At 43.1% G+C, this 27,260-nt stretch overlaps 1 protein-coding gene across 1 annotated transcript in view; it reads right to left on the bottom strand.

Moving 5' to 3' along the window:
- Positions 1-865: 865 nt before the first annotated feature.
- TTLL12 (tubulin tyrosine ligase like 12) overlaps positions 866-27,260 on the bottom strand; it is a 66,625-nt gene continuing 40,230 nt past the window's right edge. Inside the window, exons 6-14 of the mRNA XM_084638241.1 lie at positions 26,432-26,508; positions 12,497-12,613; positions 12,204-12,398; positions 9,995-10,106; positions 7,937-8,088; positions 7,725-7,806; positions 7,145-7,213; positions 2,633-2,771; positions 866-1,554 (exon numbers count right to left, since the gene is read on the bottom strand). Of these exons, the coding sequence (XP_084494367.1) occupies positions 1,403-1,554; positions 2,633-2,771; positions 7,145-7,213; positions 7,725-7,806; positions 7,937-8,088; positions 9,995-10,106; positions 12,204-12,398; positions 12,497-12,613; positions 26,432-26,508 (1,095 nt within the window). The 3' untranslated portion in view covers positions 866-1,402. The remainder of the gene's footprint in view (positions 1,555-2,632; positions 2,772-7,144; positions 7,214-7,724; positions 7,807-7,936; positions 8,089-9,994; positions 10,107-12,203; positions 12,399-12,496; positions 12,614-26,431; positions 26,509-27,260) is intronic.

The raw sequence follows: 27,260 nt of genomic DNA, 5'->3' as shown, positions 1-27,260 counted from the left end.
CTACCTGCAGGCCCTTCCTGCTGTTTGGCAGCGCTTAGCACTTTTCAGGACAGGTGAAGTGGGGCGGGGCCGGGTCAGTGATGCTGCCCTCGGGCTAACGTACTAGTCCTCATGTTGCCCTTGTGGTGATTAGAGTTTGAGATCCGTGATGCAAAACATCCCCAAAGTTTAGCATAAGATGTTGGAGTTTGTTAGGAGACACTTATATCATCTAGGCTGAAGGCCATTAAATTTCACCCAGTTACCTCCATAGTGAGCCCAAGAACTTGTTTGAGAAAAGTGTAACTTGTGTTTGGCTAAAGCAGAATACTAATGTGAACTAGCTGTTCCTCAGCACACACAAACAGTTTAATTTGGCCAGTACTACTTAGGAAGGGGCAAAATTCTGAGCCATAACTCTTGATACAGACATTGCTAAAGATTAAAAGGATACTGTGTTCTTGCATTGTTTACTCAAAATAAAATACTGTTCCAGGTCTTTTCAGACCTTTGGCAATTGTAATGGCCCTTAACCCACCCCTCTGAAGTCCCAATTAGCTCATTATAGTGCAGTTCTTCATTAATTATTCATTTTGGTATCTGAGATCAAATCCTTAGATAGGCAAGACTCCCATTGACCTCAATGAGAATTTTGCCAGATGATATTCAATCTTAACTGCTGTGGCAAAGGAATGAATTGTTTGATATGTGACAGAGAAGCTACAGTTTCCATCTAATTTCAGCATTACCATGCATGCTAAACAGCCCAAAACTACTAGATTGGGATATATTCATAGACCTCATTCAACTTTAAAAAGATGACAGCAGCTCTGAATAGTTTTTGAGAAAGTATAGTGACCTTTAATTGAAAAAAAACTAACTCTCATGTTGCTGCAATACTTTATTACAAACAGGCTTCATAAATGTTCGCTCACTGGAGTTATCAGATGCAACCCTGAAGTAAGATAATTCACATCAATTTGGGGAATAAAGCATTTTAGTGCTTGGAAGATAATGGTATTCCACAGAGAGGAAGAGATGATGTATGACCTCAGACATTTTGATGCAGGAAATTATTTTTCTAATGCAGACACAGAAAACGTGTACAACACTTCCTGCTATGCAAATTAGGTATACTAGGCTACCTAAGAAACAACAGCTGATTGCTCCAGTTACTATTATACTTTTCTGGGCTTTAATAAGACATTTAAGTCAACACAAGTTGATGATTAGAACTAAACAAGACAAGAAAACACAGACTACTGATTACAAGTGCAGTATATGCCCATTCAACTGATAAAAGTTTTCCTTCATTACCATTTTCGGAAAATAGTCGCATGAGCAGCTCATAGAACTGAGATATAAATATTGCTGTTAAGCAGATCTGTAAAGGAAACAAATAACCAGGTCGAGCCTTCTAGGCCTAAACAATGTAGGTCACATGACAATTATTTGTTTCATCCAGAAATAGGGTGCTGAAGACATCATTAAAAAAGGTAGGGTGGTATTTGCAGGCTCTGTCACAGTCAGGGTTGAAGTTCACCTCCAGGACCTGAGGCTGCATAGTTCTTTTCCCTGAAAAAAGAAAAGAAAACAAAACATTCCATTTTACTACCAGGTACACATGAGACGCTGGGAGCCACCTCCTTTTGCTGTAGTAGAGACCATAGAAAGAGGCTGAAGATGGTCAACTCTTACTACATACCCAGAGAGGGTTTTTTTGAGGCCTACAGTATGAGGTAGTGAGACACCAAACCCATTCCTGGGGCAAATGCCATAATCTGAGGCCTTGTCCATATGAGAAAAAGGGGCACTGGTTTAACTAGATCAGAATTAGTGCGTCTTTCTTATTTAACCACAACGTTGAGATGCACCTTCCAAAAAAGACTGCTTCCCCCTTTATTTTTAGGCAACAAGCCTCCTTTGCTCTTTGTATTGCTTTATTGTTCTCTCTAGTTCACCTGCTACAGAAACAGAGCTGGGTTCCTCAGCTGCAGCACAAAATCTCTCCCCTCCCACTTATGGATTCCAAAGTCAGAAGGGGACATTGTGATCAAGATTCTAGTCTGACCTCCTCTACAGCACAGGCCCCAGAACCTCCCCACTTAGCCCTCTACTTCCTCTCACCCCTAAAATAAGGTCAGGAGGTTGCGTTTCCCTTTTGAATTGCAATAATGTTTGAAGAGTAAGACAAAAAACGTAGATTCTCTTTCCTACCTGTATGATTACAGTGGAATTAAATCATGGGGTTTATAATAATTACTTTTAGTAGAGACTGCTCTCCTTGTATAGGTGTACCACCACCACCACAATAGGAAAGGGTGCTTGCGGTTAGAATTAACCGATCGCTGTAAAGCATTATGCCCACCTATCTTCAAATGTTTACATCAGCATAGCAGAAACAACGGCAGACGAGAGCCAATAAAAAGAATTAGACAGATGCACGGCAGTATCTCCACCATTATTACTACTAACAAGGAGACTGGATTCCACCCTCGCACATATACAACCCCACAGACATCAAAACAGTCTGTTTCAGTATAAACATCATGGAGCCCGCCTTGCTGTTTAAAAAAAAAAAAAAAAAAAAAGTAAAAACTTTGAGCAAAAAAACCAAATTTAAAAAACAGAGCGAGAATAAATTCAATCTTACCATCTCTGGTAGTATCCCACTTAAGCATCAGGTCAATGGCATATACTGCTCGCGATGATGGATAATCACAGATGCCAAACGGTGCAGGTTTAGCTGAAGCAGCTTGGAATAATTCAGCAAATGCCTTAAAAATCTCTGCCTATTGCCAAAGAGAAGTCAGTTTCTGAATAAAATGCAAATAGTTGCGAGAACCCCATAAAAGTGATTTTTGTAGGTGAAAGTTTCATTTATGAGTCATCTCAAACTGTAAATGTCATCACAAATGACAAGCCTGCAGACAACAAGAACCTTCAGACTTTCAAAAAAAGGGGTCAAGTTTCTTCAGGAATAATTTAATATTTGTTCCCTCACACCCACCCACATCCATGATTTTCAAAAATAGGGGCCTGAAATTAAGCTTCTAGATTTATATTTTAATGTACCTAATAACTGGTCTGATTTTTTTAAGTGCTGAGCACCCAGAATTTATCTCATTACTATATACTACAGAAAACCCTACAAATAAAAGTATTATAATGCTGGAATGGAATCCATGTCTATGTCATTTTGTACAGCACTACACTTCTGAAGCTACCTCAGCAGGTGGAGTGCAAATTAAAAAGGAAAGAAAAGGAGTACTTGTGGCACCTTAGAGACTAACCAATTTATTGGAGCATGAGCTTTCGTGAGCTATAGCTCACTTCATCGGATGCATACCGTGGAAACTGCAGAAGACATTATATACACACAGAGACCATGAAACAATACCTCCTCCCACCCCACTGTCCTGCTGGTAATAGCTTATCTAAAGTGATCATCAAGTTGGGCCATTTCCAGCACAAATCCAGGTTCTCTCACCCTCCGCCCTCCCCCCCCCACACAAACTCACTCTCCTGCTGGTAATAGCCCATCCAAAGTGACCACTCTCCCTACAATGTGCATGGTAATCAAGGTGGGCCATTTCCAGCACAAATCCAGGCTCTCTCCCCCTCTCCCCCCCGGAAACACACACACACACAAACTCACTCTCCTGCTGGCAATAGCTCATCCAAACTGACCACTCTCCAAGTTTAAATCCAAGTTTAACCAGAACGTCGGGGGGCGGGGGGGTGTAGGAAAAAACAAGGGGAAATAGGCTATCTTGCATAATGACTTAGCCACTCCCAGTCTCTATTTAAGCCTAAATTAATAGTAAATTAACAGATTGATAGAGCCAGAAGAGTTCCCAGAAGTCACCTACTACAGGACAGGCCTAACAAAGAAAATAACAGAACGCCACTAGCCATCACCTTCAGCCCCCAACTAAAACCCCTCCAAAGCATTATTAAGGATCTACAACCTATCCTGAAGGATGACCCAACACTCTCACAAATCTTGGGAGACAGGCCAGTCCTTGCCTACAGACAGCCCCGCAACCTGAAGCAAATACTCACCAACAACCACATACCACACAACAGAACCACTAACCCAGGAACCTATCCTTGCAACAAAGCCCATTGCCAACTGTGCCCACATATCTATTCAGGGGACACCATCACAGGGCCTAATAACATCAGCCACACTATCAGAGGCTCGTTCACCTGCACATCCACCAATGTGATATATGCCATCATGTGCCAGCAATGCCCCTCTGCCATGAACATTGGTCAAACTGGACAGTCTCTACGTAAAAGAGTAAATGGACACAAATCAGATGTCAAGAATTATAACATTCATAAACCAGTCGGAGAACACTTCAATCTCTCTGGTCACGCGATTACAGACATGAAGGTCGCTATCTTACAACAAAAAAACTTCAAATCCAGACTCCAGCGAGAAACTGCTGAATTGGAATTCATTTGCAAATTGGATACTATTAATTTAGGCTTAAATAGAGACTGGGAGTGGCTAAGTCATTATGCAAGGTAGCCTATTTCCCCTTGTTTTTTCCTACACCTACCCCCGACATTCTGGTTAAACTTGGATTTAAACTTGTGGATGAGCTATTGCCAGCGGGGGGGGGGGGGGGGGGAGAGAGAGAGAGAGTGTGTGAGTGAGTGTGTGTGTTTCCGGGGGGGGGAGGGAAGAGGGGTGAGAAAGCCTGGATTTGTGCTGGAAATGGCCCACCTTGATTATCATACACATTGCAGGGAGAGTGGTCACTTTGGATAAGCTATTACCAGCAGGAGAGCGAGTTTGTGTGTGTGGTTTTTGGAGGGGGGTGAGGGGGTGAGAGAACCGGGATTTGTGCAGGAAATGGCCCACCTTGATCATCATACACATTGTGAAGAGAGTGGTCACTTTGGATGGGCTATTACCAGCAGGAGAGTGAGTTTGTGTGGGGGGGCAGAGGGTGAGAAAACCTGGATTTGTGCTGGAAATGGCCCAACTTGATGATCACTTTAGATAAGCTATTACCAGCAGGACAGTGGGGTGGGAGGAGGTATTGTTTCATGGTCTCTGTGTGTATATAATGTCTTCTGCAGTTTCCACGGTATGCATCCGATGAAGTGAGCTATAGCTCACGAAAGCTCATGCTCCAATAAATTGGTTAGCCTCTAAGGTGCCACAAGTACTCCTTTTCTTTTTGCGAATACAGACTAACACGGCTGTTACTCTGAAACCTAAAAAGGAAAGGAAAGTTGTTCTGTGAATACCAACAGTTACAGCTCAGAAGTTTTGGCATCCCGTTGAATCAATCCACTTTTCTCTCACCGTTTTACAAACATACAAAGATGATTCCAAATTTAAAAAAAAACTGAACAATTTCCAGTCTGAACACACTGTGATGACATTTCTCGATATAATATGGAGACCAAATAAAAGGATGTCAAAGAGTTATGGTACATGGAGTTTTTAATATCCAAGCCACATTAGAGTAAAATATACCTCCTGTAAACATAAAAAAAGTCTAATTCGTGGCACTTTGCCCAGAATTCTCCTTGAGGGATACTTTGCCACTGTTTAAAAAAAGGTTTTCCTTTGTGTAATTTTAAGGCTTATCCTACAACTACTCATATACCCTGAATAGCTTTACTTCCGTGAGTAGTTCTAGTGAAATCAACTAAAATCATGAGTAAGTGTCTGCAGGATCAAATGCTTAACCAACCACCTCTGTACTTCCTGGCTCTTGATAAATAGGAAAACAAACTATTGACTAGTTACCTTTGCATTCAATTTCTTCTTTTGAGAGCCACCCACCACCACAAAATAACCCAAGGTGACTGTTTCACAATCCACCCTCTATTCATTTTCATTTGTAGACTTATCACATTTGGAACTTCTACACAGCTCTATAGTTCAAACATATCTTGGCACTAGGGAATTGGCCATGTTAAAGCACTTTTGTGGTGACAGGACATTTAGGGGTCTCTGCCTTTTATATCAAGCTCAGATAACATGGAATTTTAAACGTATGAAGATTAAGAGTTAGCTTGGACAGCAAGTGAAAGTTCAGCCTAAAAGGAAAAATTTTAGTTCAATATGTTTGGCTAAGGGTCTGAGTTATAAGAACAGAGACATTACACTTTTAAACTATTCATTTGCCCTTTGTTCTCTTGTAGTAAAAAATCCCAAAGGCATCGAAATGTAGGCTCTGTGCTAGCCAACTTTATAGCGTAACCACCTCAAGAGCAGGAACCAGAAAGGTGTACTTGGTAAAGTACTCATTTCCATCTGCTATGCCAGAATGGCTAGTGTATGCATTCACACCCTTCAGAACAGCCTGCTGTGTACTACACTGCAAGAAGGACCTAAATTCTATAACAAGGTCCTTGGAGCTGTTTTGTTAGAGTGCTGCAGATTACAAATTAAGCAGCAGCTTTATGTAGTTAAGAGACTAAATATGAAAATAAATACCAAAACCTCAATCAGTACAGTAGACACTTTCTTATTTTGATATTATTTCCATATCTTGGGGAAGCATTTGGGGCTGAGGTCAGGAAAGTTTCTAAATAACTTTGCTTAAAAGTTCAGCAGCGAAAAAAAGTCAACCATGTTGCTATTGAAATGGTTATCTTTCAATAGCAGCGTTAACCTACTGAAATGGAAGGACCGGTCCACATGTTAAGTAGTACCGTTTCAGGCTTCGTGCAGATTCATGTGGATATATCATTGCAGCCACTGTCTGTTTACAATCCAGGTTTTGCCAGCCTTCATGATTGTGACAAATTAGTGTTTTAAATGAAAGCTTAGAATCTATGCGCCATTCTGCAACTAGGGGTGAGTTCTCCACCAAGCTCTGCAACTTTTTGGAAACATACAGCCTTCTGCTTCCACTGTCTGTCCATCAGTACACCAATTTTGTTCCCAAGCACAGTATACCATGACAACTTTTCATGGAGGAAAACTTAAAACCGTAATATAATAGTAACACAGATGACTGAGCATTTTGTATTTGCAGACTTTAAAATTCTGGGACTACTGGCTTTTGCTGCACTGAAGAGACATTTACTCACTACCCTGGTAAAAACACCTGAACTTTTGAAAAACACCTGTGCCTAAAAGAAAAATGTAGTGAACATCTTATATGGATAAGAGGGATTGGTGACTTACTTGCACAGTTTTCCAGGAATATTCAGGATATTGCTTCTCAAACAGAGGAATAAATTCATCATAGTGAACCTAAAATAATTTAATGGCATTAGAGATTGGTTTGCTAGATTATTCCCACCAGGAGCTAGGATTTTTTTTTTTTTTTTTTAAAAAGGGCGGAAAAGGAAGGAGTAATGAGTTGCAGAATCTATCGACACACATGGTACAAATCCAAATAAGGTCCTGGGGAATTTCACTGTCTAGAAAGTGCAAAAATGAGAACTATTTGTTCCAAGCTTTTCTACCAGACAGTCCTTTTTACTATGTGGTGAAAACATACACTAAACCATCAGTTTGGCAGTGGTAAGATGTCCTTTTAATACTTTTTACATGGATTTGATTAGAGAGGTAAAATTTGTGCCATAATCTATGACTATTTGCTCTGGATCTGCAATCTGGGAAAATAGCTGCATCAGAACAGGTATAACCTGTCAAGTTTGTTTGGGTGGATATGCATCAGGGCATCTGGTGACAGTCACAGATAAAGGACCAGCATCTTGATTGACTGAAGACATTTGCTTTTCGTGTATCACTTGCTTACCTGTTTTAAGGTTACACCAGAAGCATAGTTCATGACAGTAAAATGCTTCTCATAGTCGTCCAAGTCATCAAGTGAAAATGCGCTAACAAATAAAGGAAAGAGACACTGTTAATCACATAAGATCTTGGAAAGGCAAGGGATCACAATTTAATACTGCTAACTCCTTCACTCCTAGAAAGGAGAAAAAAAAAAAAAAAAAAAAAGGTTATTACCGATTTGAGAACCGCAGCCAAAAAACATCATAAGCATACAGCTTGAGTGGCTTTACGGATCGCAGAAGCACAACGTAACGAATGTCAAATTTAACCATCCCCACATCTTCCCGATGAAACAATACTGGACTCTCAATATACTTAGACACTACCTAAAACAAAAACACAGAGATTGAACACAATTAAACCCTAAGGAATGAGATGCACAGTAGGTGATGACAGAAACAAGTATCAGTGGGTTCGGACAGTCCAAGATATTCTACCAACACACATTAAGCCAAGTTTTCCTTTTTAAAAAGTTCCTCAATATAAGCAACGTAGCCTTTGTTTGTAGCCAAATAGCCTGAGTGCATGCTCTCTTATCAGGTCAGCGTACAGAATTAAAGTACTACCCTCCTCATTCCATTGAAATCTTCTATTTAATTCTCTGCTTACATTATAAACCTTTTCATAAGATTCAATCCAACCCAACATTTGGTCCTCCTCAGATGACCGGACATCTTCCAGTTGTCCAAGGATACTTTTCACCGCCAAAAAAATTCAGGCCCTCACTTGCAATGCAATTATATGGCCATACAAATGGCAGCATAATTGCTTTTACTCTGAAGTCACCTTTACTCCAACTTCTCAGTTCCCTCAGCCCCACGAGCTGGTGTTCATTTATCTAGGGCAGTGGTTCTCAAAGCTGGTCCACCGCTTGTTCAGGGAAAGCCCCTGGCAGGCCGGGCTGGTTTGTTTACCTGCTGTGTCCACAGGTTTGACTGATCGTGGCTCCCATTGGCCGCAGTTTGCCGCTCCAGGCCAATGGGGGCTGCAGGAAGTGGCGCGGGCTGAGGGATGTGCTGGCCGCTGCTTCCTGTGGCTCCCATTGTCCTGGAACGGCAAACCGCGGCCAGTGGGAGCCGCGATTGGCCGAACCTGTGGACGTGGCAGGTAAACAAACCGGCCCAGCCTGCCAGGGGCTTTCCCTGAACAAGTGGCGGGCCAGCTTTAAGACCCACTGATCTAGGGGAAGAGGTGGTGTGTGACAGCTACCAATGAACAAAGTAAGCATGGACGGAGGGGAGATAGTGAGACTTCGGGGTATGGGGTGAGGAACAAGGGCAGCCATCAAGGATGCCATAAAAGTTAAGAATGTCTTGCAGCACATTAGACTGGATCCATAATACCTAGGACCTTGATTATGTTGTTAAAAACACATTTTCCCTTTGTTTACAAGGTGCTTGATAAGATACAAAACATTTTGTTTTGTCTCCTTAACTACACACTGCTTAGTTTTGGTTAACTGGTATAGAAACACAGCTCTAAAACTGCTTTTGAAATAATGGCTAGTTTACAGAAAAACTAAACAGATTTTTTTTTTTAAGAAGTATTCTATTAAAAACAACCAAACAAAACAGTCTCACTTTATATATTATCAGCTTTCTCTGAACTAAAGGATGCTGTAATTCTTCATGCATTTTTAATTTGATGTTGGAATTCCAAAAAAGGCACATAGTCCAAAACAGATATTCTATTAAGTCACGGGACATAAAGCTTGTGTGACAGTCTGATGTAAGACCACACACTGTTGGCTTCCTATAAAAAGCCATGTGATGTATCCATCATTGGTGGAAGAAGCATTTTGCGCATATGAACAGTGAGACTGAGAGAAATGATCAACCTGAGGGAAGTAGCAATAACTTTCTTATATTTACAGCCAACAGAAGCTACATGAAAGTGGGAATTCATCTTCTAGATTTCTTACTGAGTAGCATAAAAGGAGCAACACATTTAAGCATTCATTACGGTCAGGGAAAATTTTATTTCTGTCCTAAACAGACAGACATGGTCTACTACGAACAAATAGAAAAATATTCTAACACCGCACAACGCTAAGATTTCAATATGAATTCATCAAGAGCTCACCCTTTTAATGTGCAAATGCTCAGAAACATATACCAGCTATTACAACCTCTTGAAGGAAATTATTTTCCCTCTTGTTTATTCTTACAAAGAGCATCAAGTTAAAAAAAAAACCTTGCTTCAAACCAAGTGGGAAGCCTACTTTCCTCTAACCTTTGGGCTACTTTCCCTGTGCCTGATGATGTTGTGAAGATTGTTGGTGATGTGGGTGTCTAGGCTTCTGGCCAAGTTCCATGGTTTGCATATCCAATGATTGTCTTCTCCCCTACAATAAAAAAAACAAAAACAAACAAAAAAAAAACCTCAGTCAAGGCCACAGCATGTCAGTGCGCACCTCATTTATCTTTACATGTTTTACTGGCCAACCTCCATTCTGAACCACATGCTGATACTGACCGATGCATTACCAATCGGTATGTTCTTTTTGATGCAGCAGGGGAGGGTGCAAGAACCAAGGACTCCTGGATCACAGCTGACATGAGCTAGGATTTTGGGGGCTCTCACTTTCTTTTTCAGCAAGGGCCTACCATACTTCCACTGGTAAAATCCCTTTTTCCTTCATACATACATTACTACATCATAAGTGCTTGTTTGTAGGTCAAGAGCCCATTCTGACCAGGTGATCACAAAGTTTGAGAACATTCTAGGTGGGTGCTTTAAAAATTGTAAATTAGGTTCCTCAAGGCCACCTCTGAGCCAACCAAGTTACATAACAGACAGCTATTCTTTTGGGGACTGAACACTGAACATAGTAATGTGAATCCCTTGCCCAAACGCACCTGTCAAGCTCAGGAGAGCATACCTTCTCCTCACTCTCTTTCCACTACCTAGATATCTGAAGAGGCTGGACTCTTCAAAAAGCTTTGGACAAAGTAGGAGCGATATGCAGGTCTTTAGTCTGTTCATGCTACTGAGCAATAGCAAGGTGACCCTGGAGGTCCCGTCTTCCCCAATGAATTTGTGAAGGCATGCAGAGAAGGTTCTCTAGGTGATCTGGAAGCCTGCCTGTGGTTAAGTTTTAATACCAGTGTGCAGTACTAGTTTTAGTGAAGGATCTGTGTTTTCACTGAAAGAGTAGATTTTGAAACTCCCTCCCCAACACACACACACACTCTGGCTTCATGATCACCTCTTGCACATACTTGTTGTTAACCAACAATCAGAATACTACAGGCTAAGAACATACATTTAAAATTTCCCCTCATGGTTAAGTCCATTCAGGAGGTAAAGAAACAGTGTCTTGAGAAGAGAGAGAAGCAGCTAGATGGTTCCAGGATCATCTATCAATCACAACCCCCAGGACAATCAGGGAGCTAACTGGGAGACAAGATAGGGGTTATTTTGGTGAAAGAGCAAGACATCAACTGCCCCCAGTCCCTCACTAAGGGTACGTCTACGCTTTATGGCAGCATGCCGAGTACAGGGACATGTGTAGCTACACACTGCAGTGAAAGGCAAGTGTCCACATTTGTCACTACAGTGTGTAGCTACATGACCCAGTGAAAGGTTCTAGTAGCCAAACCCTTTCCCTGCTGCTGGAGCCTTTCACAGTGGTGGGGAAAGGCTCTGCCAGCAGGACATTAGCCTGCTAAAAATAGCATTGCAGATGAAAAAAGTGCTGATTGGTGTGTAGAGAGCCCTGTGTACAGTATAAAACCTGGGGTTCAGGTGTCTAGGGCATTCTAATCTACTCTGCTTGCCTAAGGCATGCCTCACCATCTACACTGCTATTTTTACCCATGCCAATTGGGCATGGTCTGTTCTGTACACACGGTTGTAAGCGTAGACGTAGCCTACCAGACAAATTCCTTGTTACGGTCAGTTCTCCTGGATCCGGAGGAGATTGCTGTGACAGGAAGTGCTTATGAGTAAGGTAACACAGAACGCCTAACGAGAATCAGAGTCTGTTTTCTTTCAGCCTCTCTAAGGGAGTCCAAGGTTAATTCTAAATTTGACTTCCGCTTGGAAATGTGTTTTAACCAAGAAAACTGGGCACAATCACTGCTCTACTTTAAACTGCTTTAAATTGCCATTAGCTCACAGAGAAAGCTATCTGCCCACACAAAAGTTGTAAATCTTCGTACATTTGTAAAATGGAATTTTGCCACTGACTTCAATGGAGTCAATGATTCCACCCTATGTATTTCACAGTATGTCACAATACATATTTTGGAATTAAAACGAATAAGTAAAGCCCACACTTTTCAGATAAAATCCACTAGAACATAAGTGAAATGCAGCTAGTACAAATTAATGGCAGAAGAAGAGCTGTTTAATCCAATTAACCCAAAACATGCACTTGCTGGTACTTGGAGAAAGTTGGTTAGGAAATTGCAAGACAAGCAACAGCAACATGGCCTACCTCCTCTCACGTTGCTGAAAATAGCTGATAAACTGGGGTAATTCTGTGTGAAGGTTAAAAGTACGAGGCAGCCATTTTGGCCCCTCCGTCCCTCCAACTCGTCTAGATATGGATGCTAGACAATCCTTGACTGTCAGGAGATGCTCACATGGAAACTGATTCAACATCACATGGGGCCTCTCTTCACTTAGTTTCCTACAAGAGATGGAGATCACTTAAAAAGACCACTCCATGGAACAGAGCTTTTTATATGGCAGCCAGATAATTTGTACTTGCAAGGAAATAGCTGTCACCTGTAATCTTTGAAGTGGGAAAAGTTGTAGAGGATGTCTGCTTCTCCCTCATCTTCGGTAAACTCAAAACGTGGGTGTTTCAAGTTGTTGAGGATTTGGGGAAGGTCTGTATAGACCCTGGGAGAAAGGAAAAGATACATACATGCTTTGTCAATGAGAGAGCAGTTTCCCCTCTTGAAATCAAAACTAATGGCTATCTTAATAGAAAACATGCAACACAAAAGAACTACACTTGTTAATTGATTCTAAAACGTCAATTTTTTTTTAATTATGCAAACATACTTGATGGTAAATAGAAAGAGCTGAGCACCCTTAGTTCTTATTCAGAGCATCAGGTCTTTATTTTCCACATGCAGAAAAGTCATATTCCAGTGTTTGCCTCATTGCAGCCCTGCTAACGAGGAAGTGAACTTGATCATACAGATTCAGAAGCAGCTCTACAGCATCAAGTAGGGTGGGACACAACAAATCCTCAATGAAGATATTCACATTTAAAGCTATTTTAAAATGTAGCAAAAAACAGTTACAAAGCAAACAAAAACTTAATTATATTTTTTGAGTCTGATACTTTAAGAGTTTCCAACACAAAATCCCAGTTTAAGATTATATGATAGTTTAACAAGCGACCTTGCTATTTAGCAAGTCCAAATAACTCAGCAGCAATGCAATCTGGAGAGAATTTTATGGTGGCTTTGTGGCTTGGAAGGGAGACTAACAGTTCAAGATGTAGAGAAAAAAATATTAAAGAGAAGGAGGAGACAAACAAAATAGTCCAAAATTGCCTTTGCAAACGTTTAGACAAATAGTGTCAACAACAGCTAATCACTTCATCAGAGAACCATCACATTTCATCTCCTCCTCATTTCTACTGGTTCGTGATGCAGAGTCAGGCTATAAAGGATTTTGTTCCACCTTTTCTACTGCTATCTAATTAGAGGACACATCAAGGGATGTGTTTTTGCAACTGGACCCCTCATATTCCATTACTGTTAAGGGGGAGAAAAAGACATCCTTCAGAAGAGAAAAATGTCAGATGTTTACACATTGAGGCCAAGTTTTGTGCAACTCCAAGTGTAACATATTATACAAATTATGTTATAAGGTATTTGTACATAATGTTAATATTCAGTTTAAAAAGTTGTGTGAATTTAGTGCAGGTGAAAGGTATCAGCTTGACATCCCTGGTGAACTAAGTCCTCTGTCTACAGGGCTGAAGTAGAGGAAGTTTTACAAACACATGCATGCATCCACCCACCCCCTTCCAGAAGCTTCAACCCCAATCTGGCAGCTTCAGCTAGGGGTAACAGTAATAATACTCTCCCCATGGTCCTTACAGTTCTTAGCCTTTCCTTCAAGTCTGCCAATCAGTGCAAAGCATAGTGGCAAGTTTGATGTGTTTGATGTGGTGGGTACCAAGGCCCACCACACTCATCTCACATTGCGGCCACCAAATATGCATTAGATGGGAACTGCTTCCCTACAGAGCTGGGCTGGATTCAGACTGACGGCTTAACGTTGAAAGGCTTGGTAGTACTTCAGCAATGCCATGAGGCATCCAAATGCTACTTTTATATATACATGGTATACAAAGAGTGATGTGACATTTACAGTCTTTTACCTAAGTCAGCAGTGCCCAACCTTATTACAAAAAGGGCCACATAAACCTAAGCACAACCTTGTGTGCGCCAAACAGATTTAAAGTCACCTGTATTGATTTATATTTTAAATTCAGCTTGTTTTGTATATATTTGGATAGAGACCATTTATGTACAGTATTGTCTATTTACACACACTCATGTAAACTAAAATGATGTGAACATGAAAACATTAATCAATCTGCCATTAGTGTTGAAGCAGGCCACAGGCCTTGTAAAATGCTCTGGTGGGACACGTGCGGCCTATGGGCGGCAGTTTGGGCACCCCTGACCTAAATCAAGCTTTGGTAAGTTAGGAAGTGCCAGAACCGAGGTTGCCCAGGCAACCTCAGTTCAGCTGCCGTGTGCCTATCCATTACAGAGTCTTTAATTACATGACCACACATTGTTTTTCCCCCACGTGGCTCATGAGCAAGGTTTGGACCCATGATAAGAACAGGGCCTTCAGTTCCACAGCAAAGATGTCCCTTCCTTGAACTACAGGAGTAAACAGTAGCAGTACTAGCTCATTGTCCTTTATGTGAATAAGCCCCTAGAGCACAGTATGGAAACATTTTGCCAGTCTGTTCCACAATTATTTGTGGAACAGTACTGGAACATTAGGTATTAGGATTCCTGGGTTCCATTGGCAGTTCTGTGAGAAGAGTGTGCTTTAGTGAGGAGATCAATGGATATAAGCAGCATAGCCAGGCACATAATATGGTGCATTCATTCCGAAAGGCAGCATGGTTGAGACTTGTGTCTGTCGTATTACATAGCTGTGGTCTAGTCACAGCTCTGCCTGAAATAAGGTAATACAGGTTGCACAAGGTTATCTGTAAGACAGGTCAATGATGGTTGCCTGCCTTGGGGTAGGAATATGAGGCCCTCGTTCATAATTAGGGCACGGATATATTAACATCAGACGCTGGAAGAGCTGGGGCTAGGAACTTCATTATATATTTTATAAAGGAAGGAAGGAAGCCAGCCCTGTAGTACACATATTGGAAGGGGCAAACAAAGATCCCAATGTCATAAGTGGAAGTCATTGACTAAAGTATTTTCTGACGCCACTAGGGGAAGCTATTGCCTTCCTTTGCCCCTCCTACAGCTTGCACTTGCCAGATTTAATTTAAATCTACTTACTTTACAAAATGGTGGGCATCACAGCATGTACCCATGACACTACCATCCACAGCCTCAGCATGGGCATGTGGCTAAATTCTAGCCTAACCAGCAGGAGGAACAGGCCCTAAAAGCTGGGTGTATATCAGATATGGTTTTTCTTAAAAAAAAAATCCCTCCTGCAGCTGTAGAAGAGAACCAATGAATGGAAAAAACGGTTACCTACCTTTTTGTAACTGTTGTTCTTCGAGATGTGTTGCTCACATGCATTCCATTCTAGGTGTGTGCGCGTCCACATGCAGAGTCGTTGCAGACTTTTGCCTTAGCGGTATCCAGAGGGTCAGCTGTGGCGTCCCCTTGAGTGCTGTGCTCATGCGTCGGTATATTAGGCGCCGCCAGCCCTACGCCCTCCCAGTTCTTTCTTGCAGGCAACTCCGACAGAGAGGGAGAAAGGGAGGTGATGGAATGGACATGAGCAACACATCTCTAAGAACAACAGTTACGAAAAGGTAGGTAACCATTTATTCTTCACATGCTTGCTTATTCTATTCTAGGTGACTCACAAGCAGTAATTTCAGAGGTGGGCTCAGAGTTCACTGTCTTGCGGCTTGCAGCACTGCTCTACTGAAGCCAACATCATCCTGGGCCTGCTGGGTAAGCGTGTAATGGGACGCAAATGTGTGGACAGATGACTAGGTGGCCGCCCTACAGATCTCCTGGATAGGCACTTGGCTAGGAAAGTTGCTGAAGAGGCTTGTGCCCTGGTTGAATGGGTGGTAATGATCGCCCAAAGGGGCGCCTTTGCCTGATCGGAGCAGCAGCGAATACAGGGAGTGATCCAAGAAAAAATTCTTTGAGCAGATACTGGATGACCTTTCACGCTGTCGATCACTGCGACAAACAGTTGCGTCTACTTGCAGAATGGCTTGGTCCTTTCAATTTAGAAGGCTAATGCCCTCCTGACATCTAGAGAATGCAACCTATGCTCCTTCTCTGACTTGTGCAGATTTAGAAAAAAAAAAAAAAGACAGGTAAGGAAATGTCCTAGCCCGTATGAAACTGTGAGACTACCCTGGGCAGGAAAGCCGGGTGTAGCTGCAGCTGGACCTTGGCTTTGTAAAAGACCGTATAGGGTGGTTTCAAGGTAAGCACCCTAATCTCAGAGACCCTGCGGGCAGATATTATTGCAACCAAGAATGGGACCTTCCAGGAAAGGAGAAGGAGAGAACAGGAAGCCAGAGGCTCTAACAGGGGGGTCCCGGAAGCTGTGACAGAACAAGTTTCAGGTCTGACAGAGGGACTGGGTCCCTGATAGGCGGATAGAGGTGCTCGAGGCCCTTGAGGAACCTGGTAGTCACGTCCTAGGCAAAAACTGACCTACTCTTGAGCAGCAGATAGAAGGCTGAGATAGTGGCCAAGTGGACCTTAATAGATAAAGGGACAGGCTGGGGAGCTTGATATGTAGAAGGTAGTCCAGGATTAACTGCAGTGAGGCCTGCTCAGGCAGAATGCCTTTATCCGAGGTCCAACAAGCGAACCATTTCCATTTGGCCAGGTAGGTCACTCGGGTGAAGGACTTTCTGTTGCCCAGCAGGACCTGTTAGACACTGGCCGAGCACTCCTGCTCCCCTGCATTTAACCATGCAGTAGCCAAGCCGTCAGGTGCAGCACCACCAGGTTTGGATGCAGAAGCCTGCCGTGGTTTTGGGACAGCAGGTCTGGCTGGAGCGGTAGCTGTAACGGAGCAGCCAGAGAGGGCCCAGCACCGTGCTGAACCAGTGCTGCCTGGCCACGCCGGCAGTACGAGGATCACATTTGCCCTGTCCTGCTTGATCTTCATGAGGACTCTGAATTAACGGCACGGGAGGGAAGGCGTACATCAGAGCCCCGACCACGGGAGCAGAAAAGCGTCCTACAGAGAGCCTCTGTGAATCCCCAGAATTGAACAGAAAAGTGGCATTTCCTGTTCTGCCTGGATGCGAACAGGTCCACCCAGGGAGTCCCTCACCTCTGGAAGATGAGGCTGACCACTTCTAGACGAAGGGACCCCTCGTGGCAAGACGAGAAGGCCCTACTGAGGCTATCTGCCAAACTGTTTCTGGACCTGGGGTGGGGATAGGGCGTGGTGTGGTGTCATGCAGCTATGAGATGGATATCATGTTGTACACAGCAGTCCAAAAGCTTGAGGACTTCTTGGCAAAGGGCAGATGATCTGGCCCCGCCTTGCTTGTTGACATAGAACATAGCAGCTGTATTGTCCCTCCTGACCTGGACCACCGTGCTTTCTATGTGAGGTAGGAAGGCTTGGCAGGTCAAGCGAACCGCTCCGAACTCCCTGACGATGTGTAAGGAGCGATCGTGACTCAACCAATGACCTTGTGTGCTGAGATCGCCCAGGTGGACTCCCCACTCCGGGCCCGACGCATCAGAGACGAGGGTCACTGATGGGGATGGAGCCACGAAGTGAACTCCCTCCAACACCAGTGCAGAATTCTGCCACCATATGAGTGATGACAGTATGAGGTCCAGGACCCTGACTACACGGTCAATTCTGTGTCTGTTGGGGATGTAGACCAACGCTAGCCACACCTGCAGGGGCCTGAGATTGAGCCGCATGTGCCGGCCCATGTAAGTGCCAGCCACCATGTGGCCCAATTGCAGGCACACGAGTGGTGGTAAGAGAGTGGGCTTCCATACACAAGATCAGGTCTGCCATGGCTCGGAACCAGGTCTCGGGGAGGAAGGTCTGGCCTGAGTAGAGTCGAGGACCATGCCGATGAACTCTATGAGCTGCACTAGAACCAAGGTTGACTCTCTCATTTATTAACAGCCCCAAGATGTGACAGATGGAGCAAACCAGATCGAGATGCTGTTGCACCAGATCCCAGGACTGGCCCTTTATTAGCCAGTCATCGAGATAAGGGTAAATTTGAAGACCTCGACACCTCAAGTAAGTGGCCACTGGTGCTATGCACTTTGTGAACACTCTCGGGGCTGACAGGAGACCGAAGGGCAGCACTGTGAATTGGAAATGGTGCTGGCCCAACACAAACTGGAGGAAGTGTCTGTGTCCCAGGAAAATGGAAATATGCGTCCTTCAAGTCCAAGGTGGTGTATCAGTCTCCCAGATCCAGGGTGGGGATCATGGAGACCAGGGAGATCATGTAAAACTTCAACTTGTTGAGGCGACTCAGGTCCAGCACCTTTTTACTTTCAGGATTAGGAAGTAGCGGGAGTAGAACCCTTTCCCTTTCATGTCCTAAGGGACCTCCTCCACTGCCCCCAGGTGCAGGAGGTTTTCTACCCCTTGAACAAGAAGTTGCTCGTGAGAAGGGTCCCTGAAGAGGGACAGGGAAGGGGGGTGGGTGGGAGGGTTGGCCACAAACTGCAGGGTGTAATCTGAAGATCTTATGTTGAGCACCCAACAATCTGAGGTCAGCCGTGACCAGGCCAACCGGAAGGGTGGATCCTGGGAGGGTACTGGGGTGCCGTCCTCAAGCGCACCCTCAAAAATGCCTGGGTTTCTGGGAGGGCCAGGCTGAGCAGGCGAATGGGAAGACAACGGGTGTCTCCACTTAAACCCCTTTTCTCTATCCTAGCCGGGAGTCCCTCAGGACCTAGACTGGGGAAGCGGAGGAAGATGAAACAGCTTCATATTCCTCAGCAGGCGAGGAAGGCCCAAGGAGTGGAGGGTGGCACGGGAGTCTTTAAGTCCGTAGAGCCTTGCAGCCATGAGCTCGGAGAAGAGCCCCACTCCCTCAATCGGGAGGTTCTGAATGCATCTCCTGGGATAACCCAGAGGACTGTAATCAAGAGCTGCGCCTCATGACCACCGCAGAGGCGACAACCCTGGCTGCCGAGTCCGTGGCACCCCAGGCCATCTGGAAGGCCCTTCTCGCACCACTGTGTCTTCCTCCTCTAAACCGGCAAACTCCTGGGCTCGGTCGTGTGGGAAGGTCTCCTTGAATTTGCTAAGGGAGTCCCAGAGATTAAAATCGTATCTGCCTAACTGGGCCTGGTGGTTAGACACCTGAAATTGCAGGTTGGCTGTTGAATAAATTTTTCTGCCAAACAGGTCCAGTTTCTTGGTGTCTTTGTTTTTCAGTGTGCCACTGACTTGGCTCTGCCTGTCCCTTTCATTAACAGTGGACATGACCCATGACTCCACTGGAGGGTGCGTGTACAGATATTCAAATCCCTTTGCAGGGACGTAGTACTTCTTTTCCACCTTTTTAGAAGTAGGGAGAATGGAAGAGGGGGTCTACAACAGCGATTTGGCAATCTTAAGGACCCCTGGGTAGACGGGCAACACGGCCTGGGCTGGGGTGGTGGAGGATATAACATTAAAGAGGTTGGACTCTTTCACCAACTCTTCAATCTCCAAGTTCAATTTGGTAGCCACCCTTTTAAGGAGAACCTGGTGCTCCTTGAAGTCATCGGGGGGACTGCTGATTTGGAGATGACAAAACCGACTGCACCACCAGGGAAGGGGCGGGTTCCCCTTGCCCGTCCGGGGATGGCTCCTTAGCTGTTGGAACCTGCTGCTCTGCTCACTGCATCTGTAGTGCCAGATGACCTGCTTGCTCTTTTGCCATCGGGGCTGCTTCGGGCAACAAGGGCCCTAGGAGAAGCCAGGGTCCCTGGCCACTCTTAGGAGTCGGAGATGGATCCCAGGCTGGGCTAGGGGGTCAGACCACAGTGGTACCCCCGTGAAGCTCTGGGGCGGGCATGTCCCCTGACAGAGGTCCTTCGCCTGAAGCCCCCTTCCCCTCTGGTGCCGGGCACTCAAGGGGGCACCACAGCTGACCCTAGAGATACTGCTAAGGCAAAAAACTTTGACGACTGTGCATGTGGCTGCGCACACACCTAGAATGGAATTGACACAAGCAAACACTTGAAGAAGAAACTAGGGCTGTTGATTAATAGCAGTTTACTCATGTGATTAACTCACTACCAGATGCGCTAAAGATTCATATGCCCCTTCATGCTTGAACCACCATTCCAAAGGACATGAGTCCATGCTGATGATGGGTTCTGCTCGATAATGATCCAAAGCAGGGAGGACTGACACATGTTCATTTTCATCATCATCATGAGTCAGATGCTACCACCAAAAGGTTGATTTTTCTTTTTTGGTGGTTCAGGTTCTGTAGTTTCTGCATCGGAGTGTTGCTTTTCTAAGACTTCTGAAAGCATGCTCCACACCCCATCCCGATCAGATTTTGGAAGGCTCTTCAGATTCTTAAACTTTAGCTTGAGTGCTGTAGCTATCTTTAGAAATCTCACATTGGTACCTTCTTTGCATTTTTGTCAGATCTGCAGTGAAAGTGTTCTTAAAATGAACCGCATATGCTGGGTCATCATCTGACATTGCTATAACATGAAATATATGGCAGAATGCGGGTAAAACAGAGAAGGAGACATACATTTCTCCCCCAAGGAGTTCAGCAACAAATTTAATAATTCTTATTTTTTTTAAATGAGCCTCATCAGCATGGAAGCTTGTCCTCTGGAATGGTGGCTGAAGCATGAAGGGGCATACAAATGTTTAGCATATCTGACACGTAAATACGTTGTAATGCCAACTACAACAGTGCCATGCAAACACCTATTCCCACACTGTAAACAAGAAACGGGCAGCATTATCTTCTGCAAATGTAAACAAACTTGTTTGTCTGAAAGACTGGCTGAACAACAGATGTAGGACTGAGTGGACTTGTAAGCTCTAAAGTTTCACATTGTTTTGTTTTTGGATTGAGGTTTTTTTTTGTAATTCTACATTTGTAAATTCAACTTTCATGATAAAGAGATTGCACTACAGTACTTGTATTAGGTGAATTGAAAAATACTATTTCTTTTGTATTACAGTGCAAATATTTGTAATAAAAAATACAAAGTGACCAGAATACTTTGTATTCTTTGTTGTAACTGGAATAAATATATTTTAAAATGTAGAAAACGCCCAAAAATATTTAAATAAATGGTATTCTATTATCAGCTGCACAATTAATCATGCGATTAATCTTTTTTAATCACTTGAGAGCCCTAATGGAAACCCATTTTGGATCATCCTCCTCCTCCTCCATTTGGTGGCTAATACTGGGCCAAAAGACAAGGCATTTGGACTTCAAAGGGAAGGGGGAACAGGTGCCTGGCCCTTCCAAGTGACAGCTGATGCATTCAGTAAGTCTTCATTCCACGTCACTCCTAGACAACATTGTGTCAGGCTGGCTAGTCTCCTCTACATTACTTTTTTTTTTTTTTTTTTTTAAGCATTTCCAATAAATCTTAATAGACTTCTGCTGCTAGCTGTGCATCAGACATCTGCTCTCCTCAGCAGAGGAACTGGATGTACTTTTTGCTAATCATTAATTCAATTGACAAGTGGGTCATCTTCTCCCAGCATGGTATCCTATTAATAAATCCATTTCCCATGAGCATTAATTCACATAGGTCTGCATAAGCGCCGCACTGTACTGCATCACAGGGAAATGCAAGTACTGATCTAAATATGGCTATTCTATACTTCTGGTTTAAAGAGTAAGCTCCTCCACCACATACACAATTTAAGAGGAGGTTTAAAAAAAAAAGTCCTCTAAGCACAAAAACTATATCCTTTAAAAAAAAAATAAAATAAAAATAACTGTCCAGCTATCAAGGAACACTGTCAAGACAGTTCATAACACTGACCTACATTTACAGACACATGGAAGATATTGCTGTAAGGGATACCACTAACCTAACGTTTATTTTAAAGTCATTCTTGTATCTTTCAGTGAGCACCAGGGCTGCTGAGCCAGCTGGGTGCCTTCACAAAGATGCTTCTATTCACGAAAAAAACTCTCTGCTTTGCCAGGGCTTTTAAGATTAAGAAGACACCAGGGACATTCATACCCCAGCACAATACAGTGTGTCCCCAGTTTGGGCTGGGCCAAAGGACATTCATACTACCAAGGGAGTTGAAAGTCAGGCATCTAACAGTTCATACCCTCTACTCCATTACCCACAGACATATGCACCTTACAACTACCATACACGACAGACTACACAACCACCTCATCTTTAGCCTGTGTAGGGAGGATAGCTTTCCAGTCTCTCCTTTCCCAAACGTAAGTCAACATGGTTTTCCAGAACCATGCAGAAAGGACAGCAGGTGGAAGTCAGGGCCACTGTTGGATACACCGCCACATTCACTCTTGGAGCTTTAACCTATCATTCTGGCAATGGCATGAGCTAAACCATAAGATTCATGAATATATTATCCAACCCAGGAATTACAAGTTGTTCTTAAAAGATGCATACAGCACCACAAGTCCTGTACTACTAAAGCCACACAAAGGAATGGTCCACAGTGTGTTCAAGGGGACTTCTCCCTTCTGACGACAATGATTGCAGGGAGCCTACTAGAGTCAGCAAACTCAAATGAGTCTGTTTCTATTAGTTGCAAAGGAGACAATTCTGCACAAAGAGCAGGACCTTTTCACTCACTTCAAATGTGGAACAGATCAGGTTTTTAAGATGCTGCAGCTCCACCCCACTCCCTAGAAGTCTGAGGACATGCAAAGAAATCGAAAGGCAAAACATTTAAGATTGAAAAGGAAACTTTTATAGGGACAATACATAATTGAACTATAGAGCTCTCTGCCACAAGGTACCATTGAGGACAAGAATGTAACAGGATTTTAAAAAATTAGTCTAACAAACAGTTCATATTACATCAGAGACAAACTTCCAGTACCTCTGGTATATTCTCTAGCTCTCTCACACCAGAAAGTATTACAGCCTCACAATTAATGGCATAACCAATTATTGTGACTTGCAAGACACTTCCCAACGAGCAGGTTTTCTACAAAGGTCCACTAGGGGGTATCTAGCACCTCCCTCTGAAGCATCTGGAACTGGCCAGGGTTAGAAACAGGATACTGGACTAGACAGACCTCCATGACAGTCCTTTCTTCAAATTCAAATTGCATGCGAAGGTAGGTATTAGGATTTGCAAAACCTCTTACTAAAAATGCACAATCTCATTTTGGAGCCTATGATACATGTCTAACTGCAACTGGTCCCTACCAGCCCTACATTTCGATGATTCTAAGTTACATCTGACTGATTTAGAAACTTTATCATTATCCTTCAAAACCAATAAGGAAAGTAAGCAGCAGCATAGATTTGAGTTTTCTGAATGATTTCCTCCTTACCACCACCAAAACATATCAAAGCCTGCATATTCATAACACAAATCAGGGGGTAGGGAATAAGATTGATTGCATTTTATTATCACATCACAGACCTTCATGGAGACAATTTAATTTGCTCAGTGTCAGTGTTTTGGTCCATATAATGTTGTTGTGCAAACAATGTTGGACCAACACACTGACGCTGAGCAAATTAAATAGTCTCCATGAAGGTTTGTGATGCCAAGAACGGGTCTGGAGTTGAGGGTGAATTGCTACACCTCAAATCCGAAGAGAATGATCAAGACAAAAAATATTTCTTCTGATGACAGCTCTTTCAGCACTTTTGGAAGCTTTAAGGAGGATTGATAGCACTGAAGAGAAATGCTGGAAAAAGATCTTAAGATAAAGAGAAAAAGAACAGACCTAACACAAGGGTGTTTTATGTGCCAGAAATTTACGCAACAGCATTGTTTCTGAAATTTGTAACTGTCTTGACAAATAAAAAACCATTGACAACCACCAATGAATAAAATTTTCCCTGTAGAAATAGTTCAAGCTACATAAAACAGTAATCACTAACCTCCCCTTTACAAATATTTGTTCTTTAAGTACTTGTGGCACCTTAGAGATGAACAAATTTATTTGAATGCATCCGATGAAGCAAGTGGTAGCTCACGAAAGCTTATGCTCAAATAAATGTTAGTCTCTAAGGTGTCACAAGTACTCCTTTTCTTTTTGCGAATACATAACAACACGGCTGCTACTCTGAAACCTGTTCTTTAAGTGTTTCCTTTGTTCTACGGTTTTAGAATTTGTTCTGTACATTTGTCACCTCCCCATGCTCTGTGTCCTACCTCTACTTTGAGGCAAGATGACAACGATTCACCTTTTAGAAATTCAGATTGGAAACAGATTTCAGGATATGAACTTTACCCCTCCCTGTAAAAAAGGGGCACAGAATGTAAAACTCCAAATTTGGGCTCTGCACGTCCCTCTGCTTTTGCATGCCCACCCGATTTTCCTCCCAGCAACAATCATCAGGGCTTACATGGATACAGAGCTGCCACTGCCTGCAGGCTCTCCAGCCCCGAGATAAACCCACTCCACAGTGTATGAAAGCCACTGAGGTGGGGGAGAAATGTCAATGGCTCAACAAGATATGGATTCTGATTCCTTCTTAGGCTCCCTTGCCCACAACAACATGAAGCAGAGCGCCCACATAGCAGTTCGCAGAGCGGAGAAAGTTCTCTCACATACACACCATGTAGCTGCCTGTCATGCCAACAGGCCTATCCCACCCATGAAATAAGCTGCATCCTACAATTGATTGAAATGTAGAACAGAGACTTTCTGCCTTTGATGGATTGTTATAAGTTATTTTAGATGTTATCTAATGTCAAGAAGAGACCACACCAAGGACTGGGGGGGGGGGGGGGGGAGAAGATACAAGCACTGGTGATATTCCTTAAGAATGAGAAGTACCAAGGGGAGTACCACGAATGTTGCAAGGCTTTGGATTCCTGCTGTGAATGGCATTTAACTAACATTTACCGTGGGGAAAGAGAGGCGGTGTATGGAAGTTCTAGTAGGGAAAAGACAGCTGGTATACAGAGCAATGTTATTGTTGTCCGTATCCTTGCTATACTTCATATTCTGCCCCTCTAATTTTCACTTGCTGACATGCAGCAGCAATCCCACTGAGAAACAAACTCTTGCTTACCTCTGCAGGTTTTCCAACATGAGAGTTCAACTGTGTCTGGACAACTGAACAACTGGGGGAAGCCCAACTTGAAAAATAGACGCTCTATAATCATCTCTCCTCAGCAAAAAAAAAAAAAAAAAAAAAGCTAGCCTATGGATCTGTATAGCAAAACCCCCCAAATAACGGGCTGGGCTTCTAACTGAAGAGATGACAATTCCCATGTTTGTCCTTTAGGTTTGTGCATCCCACTGTATGGCCCATAATTAAGAGATATGCTTATATAACTTACTGAAAAGATCCTTTCACTCTATTGAGGTTGGGTGGCTGGTCTCAAATACTGAAATCATACAAGAAGTTTAATGGCAAATCTGTTGCAGAAGCACACGTTATACTGGAGTGGGGGCTATGGCTAAGAGCTATTCCCTTGAGTACCCAATGCCACCATACTTTTTGACCCTGTTCTAAAACCCTATTAAACCACCTTTCACAACCAGGTCCTTCCTCCAGCCCTCCTCTGAAGGATTAGGGCCATTTCTGCCGCTGTTGTACTGAAAGGCATATATCCCAAAGAGAGTTGGAAAAGCAGGAGGGAGGGGTGGAGGGGGGGGAAAAATACCTGTATTCTCCCCAAAATTTTGTTGAAATATAAAAATATATATATATATATATAAAAAACTGACCAGCTTTAAACGTGACCCTTTGGTAACAGGGGCAACTGAAGAGATCAGAAATGGAATGTGCATGGTCTAATCCAGTGAGACAGCACGGGGAAACTTGTACCACTGCTGCTGTACTTGCTCTGTGAATAGACTGAAGACTTAAAATTTTCCCCATGGACATTCAATTCACTAGTTAAAATAAATAAAATATAGAGATCCCCAGCACCAACATGTTGTGCTAAATTCCCTTCATCCTGAAGGTGGCATCTCTTCAAGAATCTAAAACTCAGAGTAAAAATTATAAAGGTGGCAATATCCATTGCTCCTAGACAGATTCCAACCAAGGAACTAGAAAGTCCTGCAGTCAGAATCCCAAGCGTGGATCAAGCACGTAGCTGTATATAATGTCACCTGTGCAGGGGTGCTGGAACAATCTGTATAGTGGGGGTGCTGAGAGCCACTGAACCAAACTGTAAACCCTGTACGTGATGGAAACCACTTCAAGCCAGGGGTTGTGGCAGCACCCCCAGCACCTATGCCAACCTTCCGGAAAGGATAAGCCTCCTATTCAGGTTGTATACATTGCACCTGTCCTGGTCAGGAAGCATTTTAAAGGCATTTTGTTTGTAGATACATACTTGAAAATTTTATTCTTGTCATAAACTGGTGGATTTATAGCCACAGGCAGTTTCTCCTTGTTTTTGTTTAAAATAGCCTAAAAAACAAAAGAAAAAACAAACAAGTTTGTGTTAAATAGAGTGAGAAAACTTCCATCAAACCTCACAATCTTAACGTGTTAAAGGAACATATACAGTAATTTAGGCCAAAATTGAATTGATTTTTTTTTTTTTTAAAAAGTGCATGGAAACAGAGAAGCTGTGAAAAAGAAATAAATTACAAATAAACAAAAATGCAAGAGGTAAAAAATTCAATGGGACGGAAAACAGTGCTTGGGTGTTTTATTAGTGTTGGCATATAGAAGTTTCCCTGAAGCACAAACACTTCAGAGTTCATCCTTCCTCCTTTCTCCACTCCTATATTTAAATAAATAAAAAAATAAAAAATTAGCATCAGGTTAGATAGAAGTTCCCTTGCACACTTGGCCAATTACATTGTCTTTTAGCAAAAGATAAATTAGAGTCCTAAGGGAGTTTGAGAAAAATTGATTTTTTTTTTTAAAAAGACAGCCAAGGTATAGCTTAACTGCATAAATGATGGTTTAATGTACTGTAAACTGGGGAGGCAGCCAGAATATCAGAAGGCTGTGTTGACCTAACTCTGCTCCTATTAAAATAAATGGGAATTTTATCACTGACTTCAAAGGCATTAGTGGTAGACTAACACGGAGTGCTTTGGAAAACCCCATCCATGACGTCATTGGCATATTTGACTGTAAAATACAAATTGCCACACTCCATTCATTGCAGCAACCTGCATCAAAGGAACTGTGTGGGATATCTGGGATGA

The sequence above is a fragment of the Lepidochelys olivacea genome (assembly GCF_965140295.1).
Source record: "Lepidochelys olivacea isolate rLepOli2 genome assembly, chromosome: 1".
NCBI classification, from domain to species: domain Eukaryota; kingdom Metazoa; phylum Chordata; order Testudines; family Cheloniidae; genus Lepidochelys; species Lepidochelys olivacea.
The sequence above is the reverse complement of the archived record's forward strand: the minus strand, read 5'-3'. Positions and strand labels throughout refer to the sequence as shown.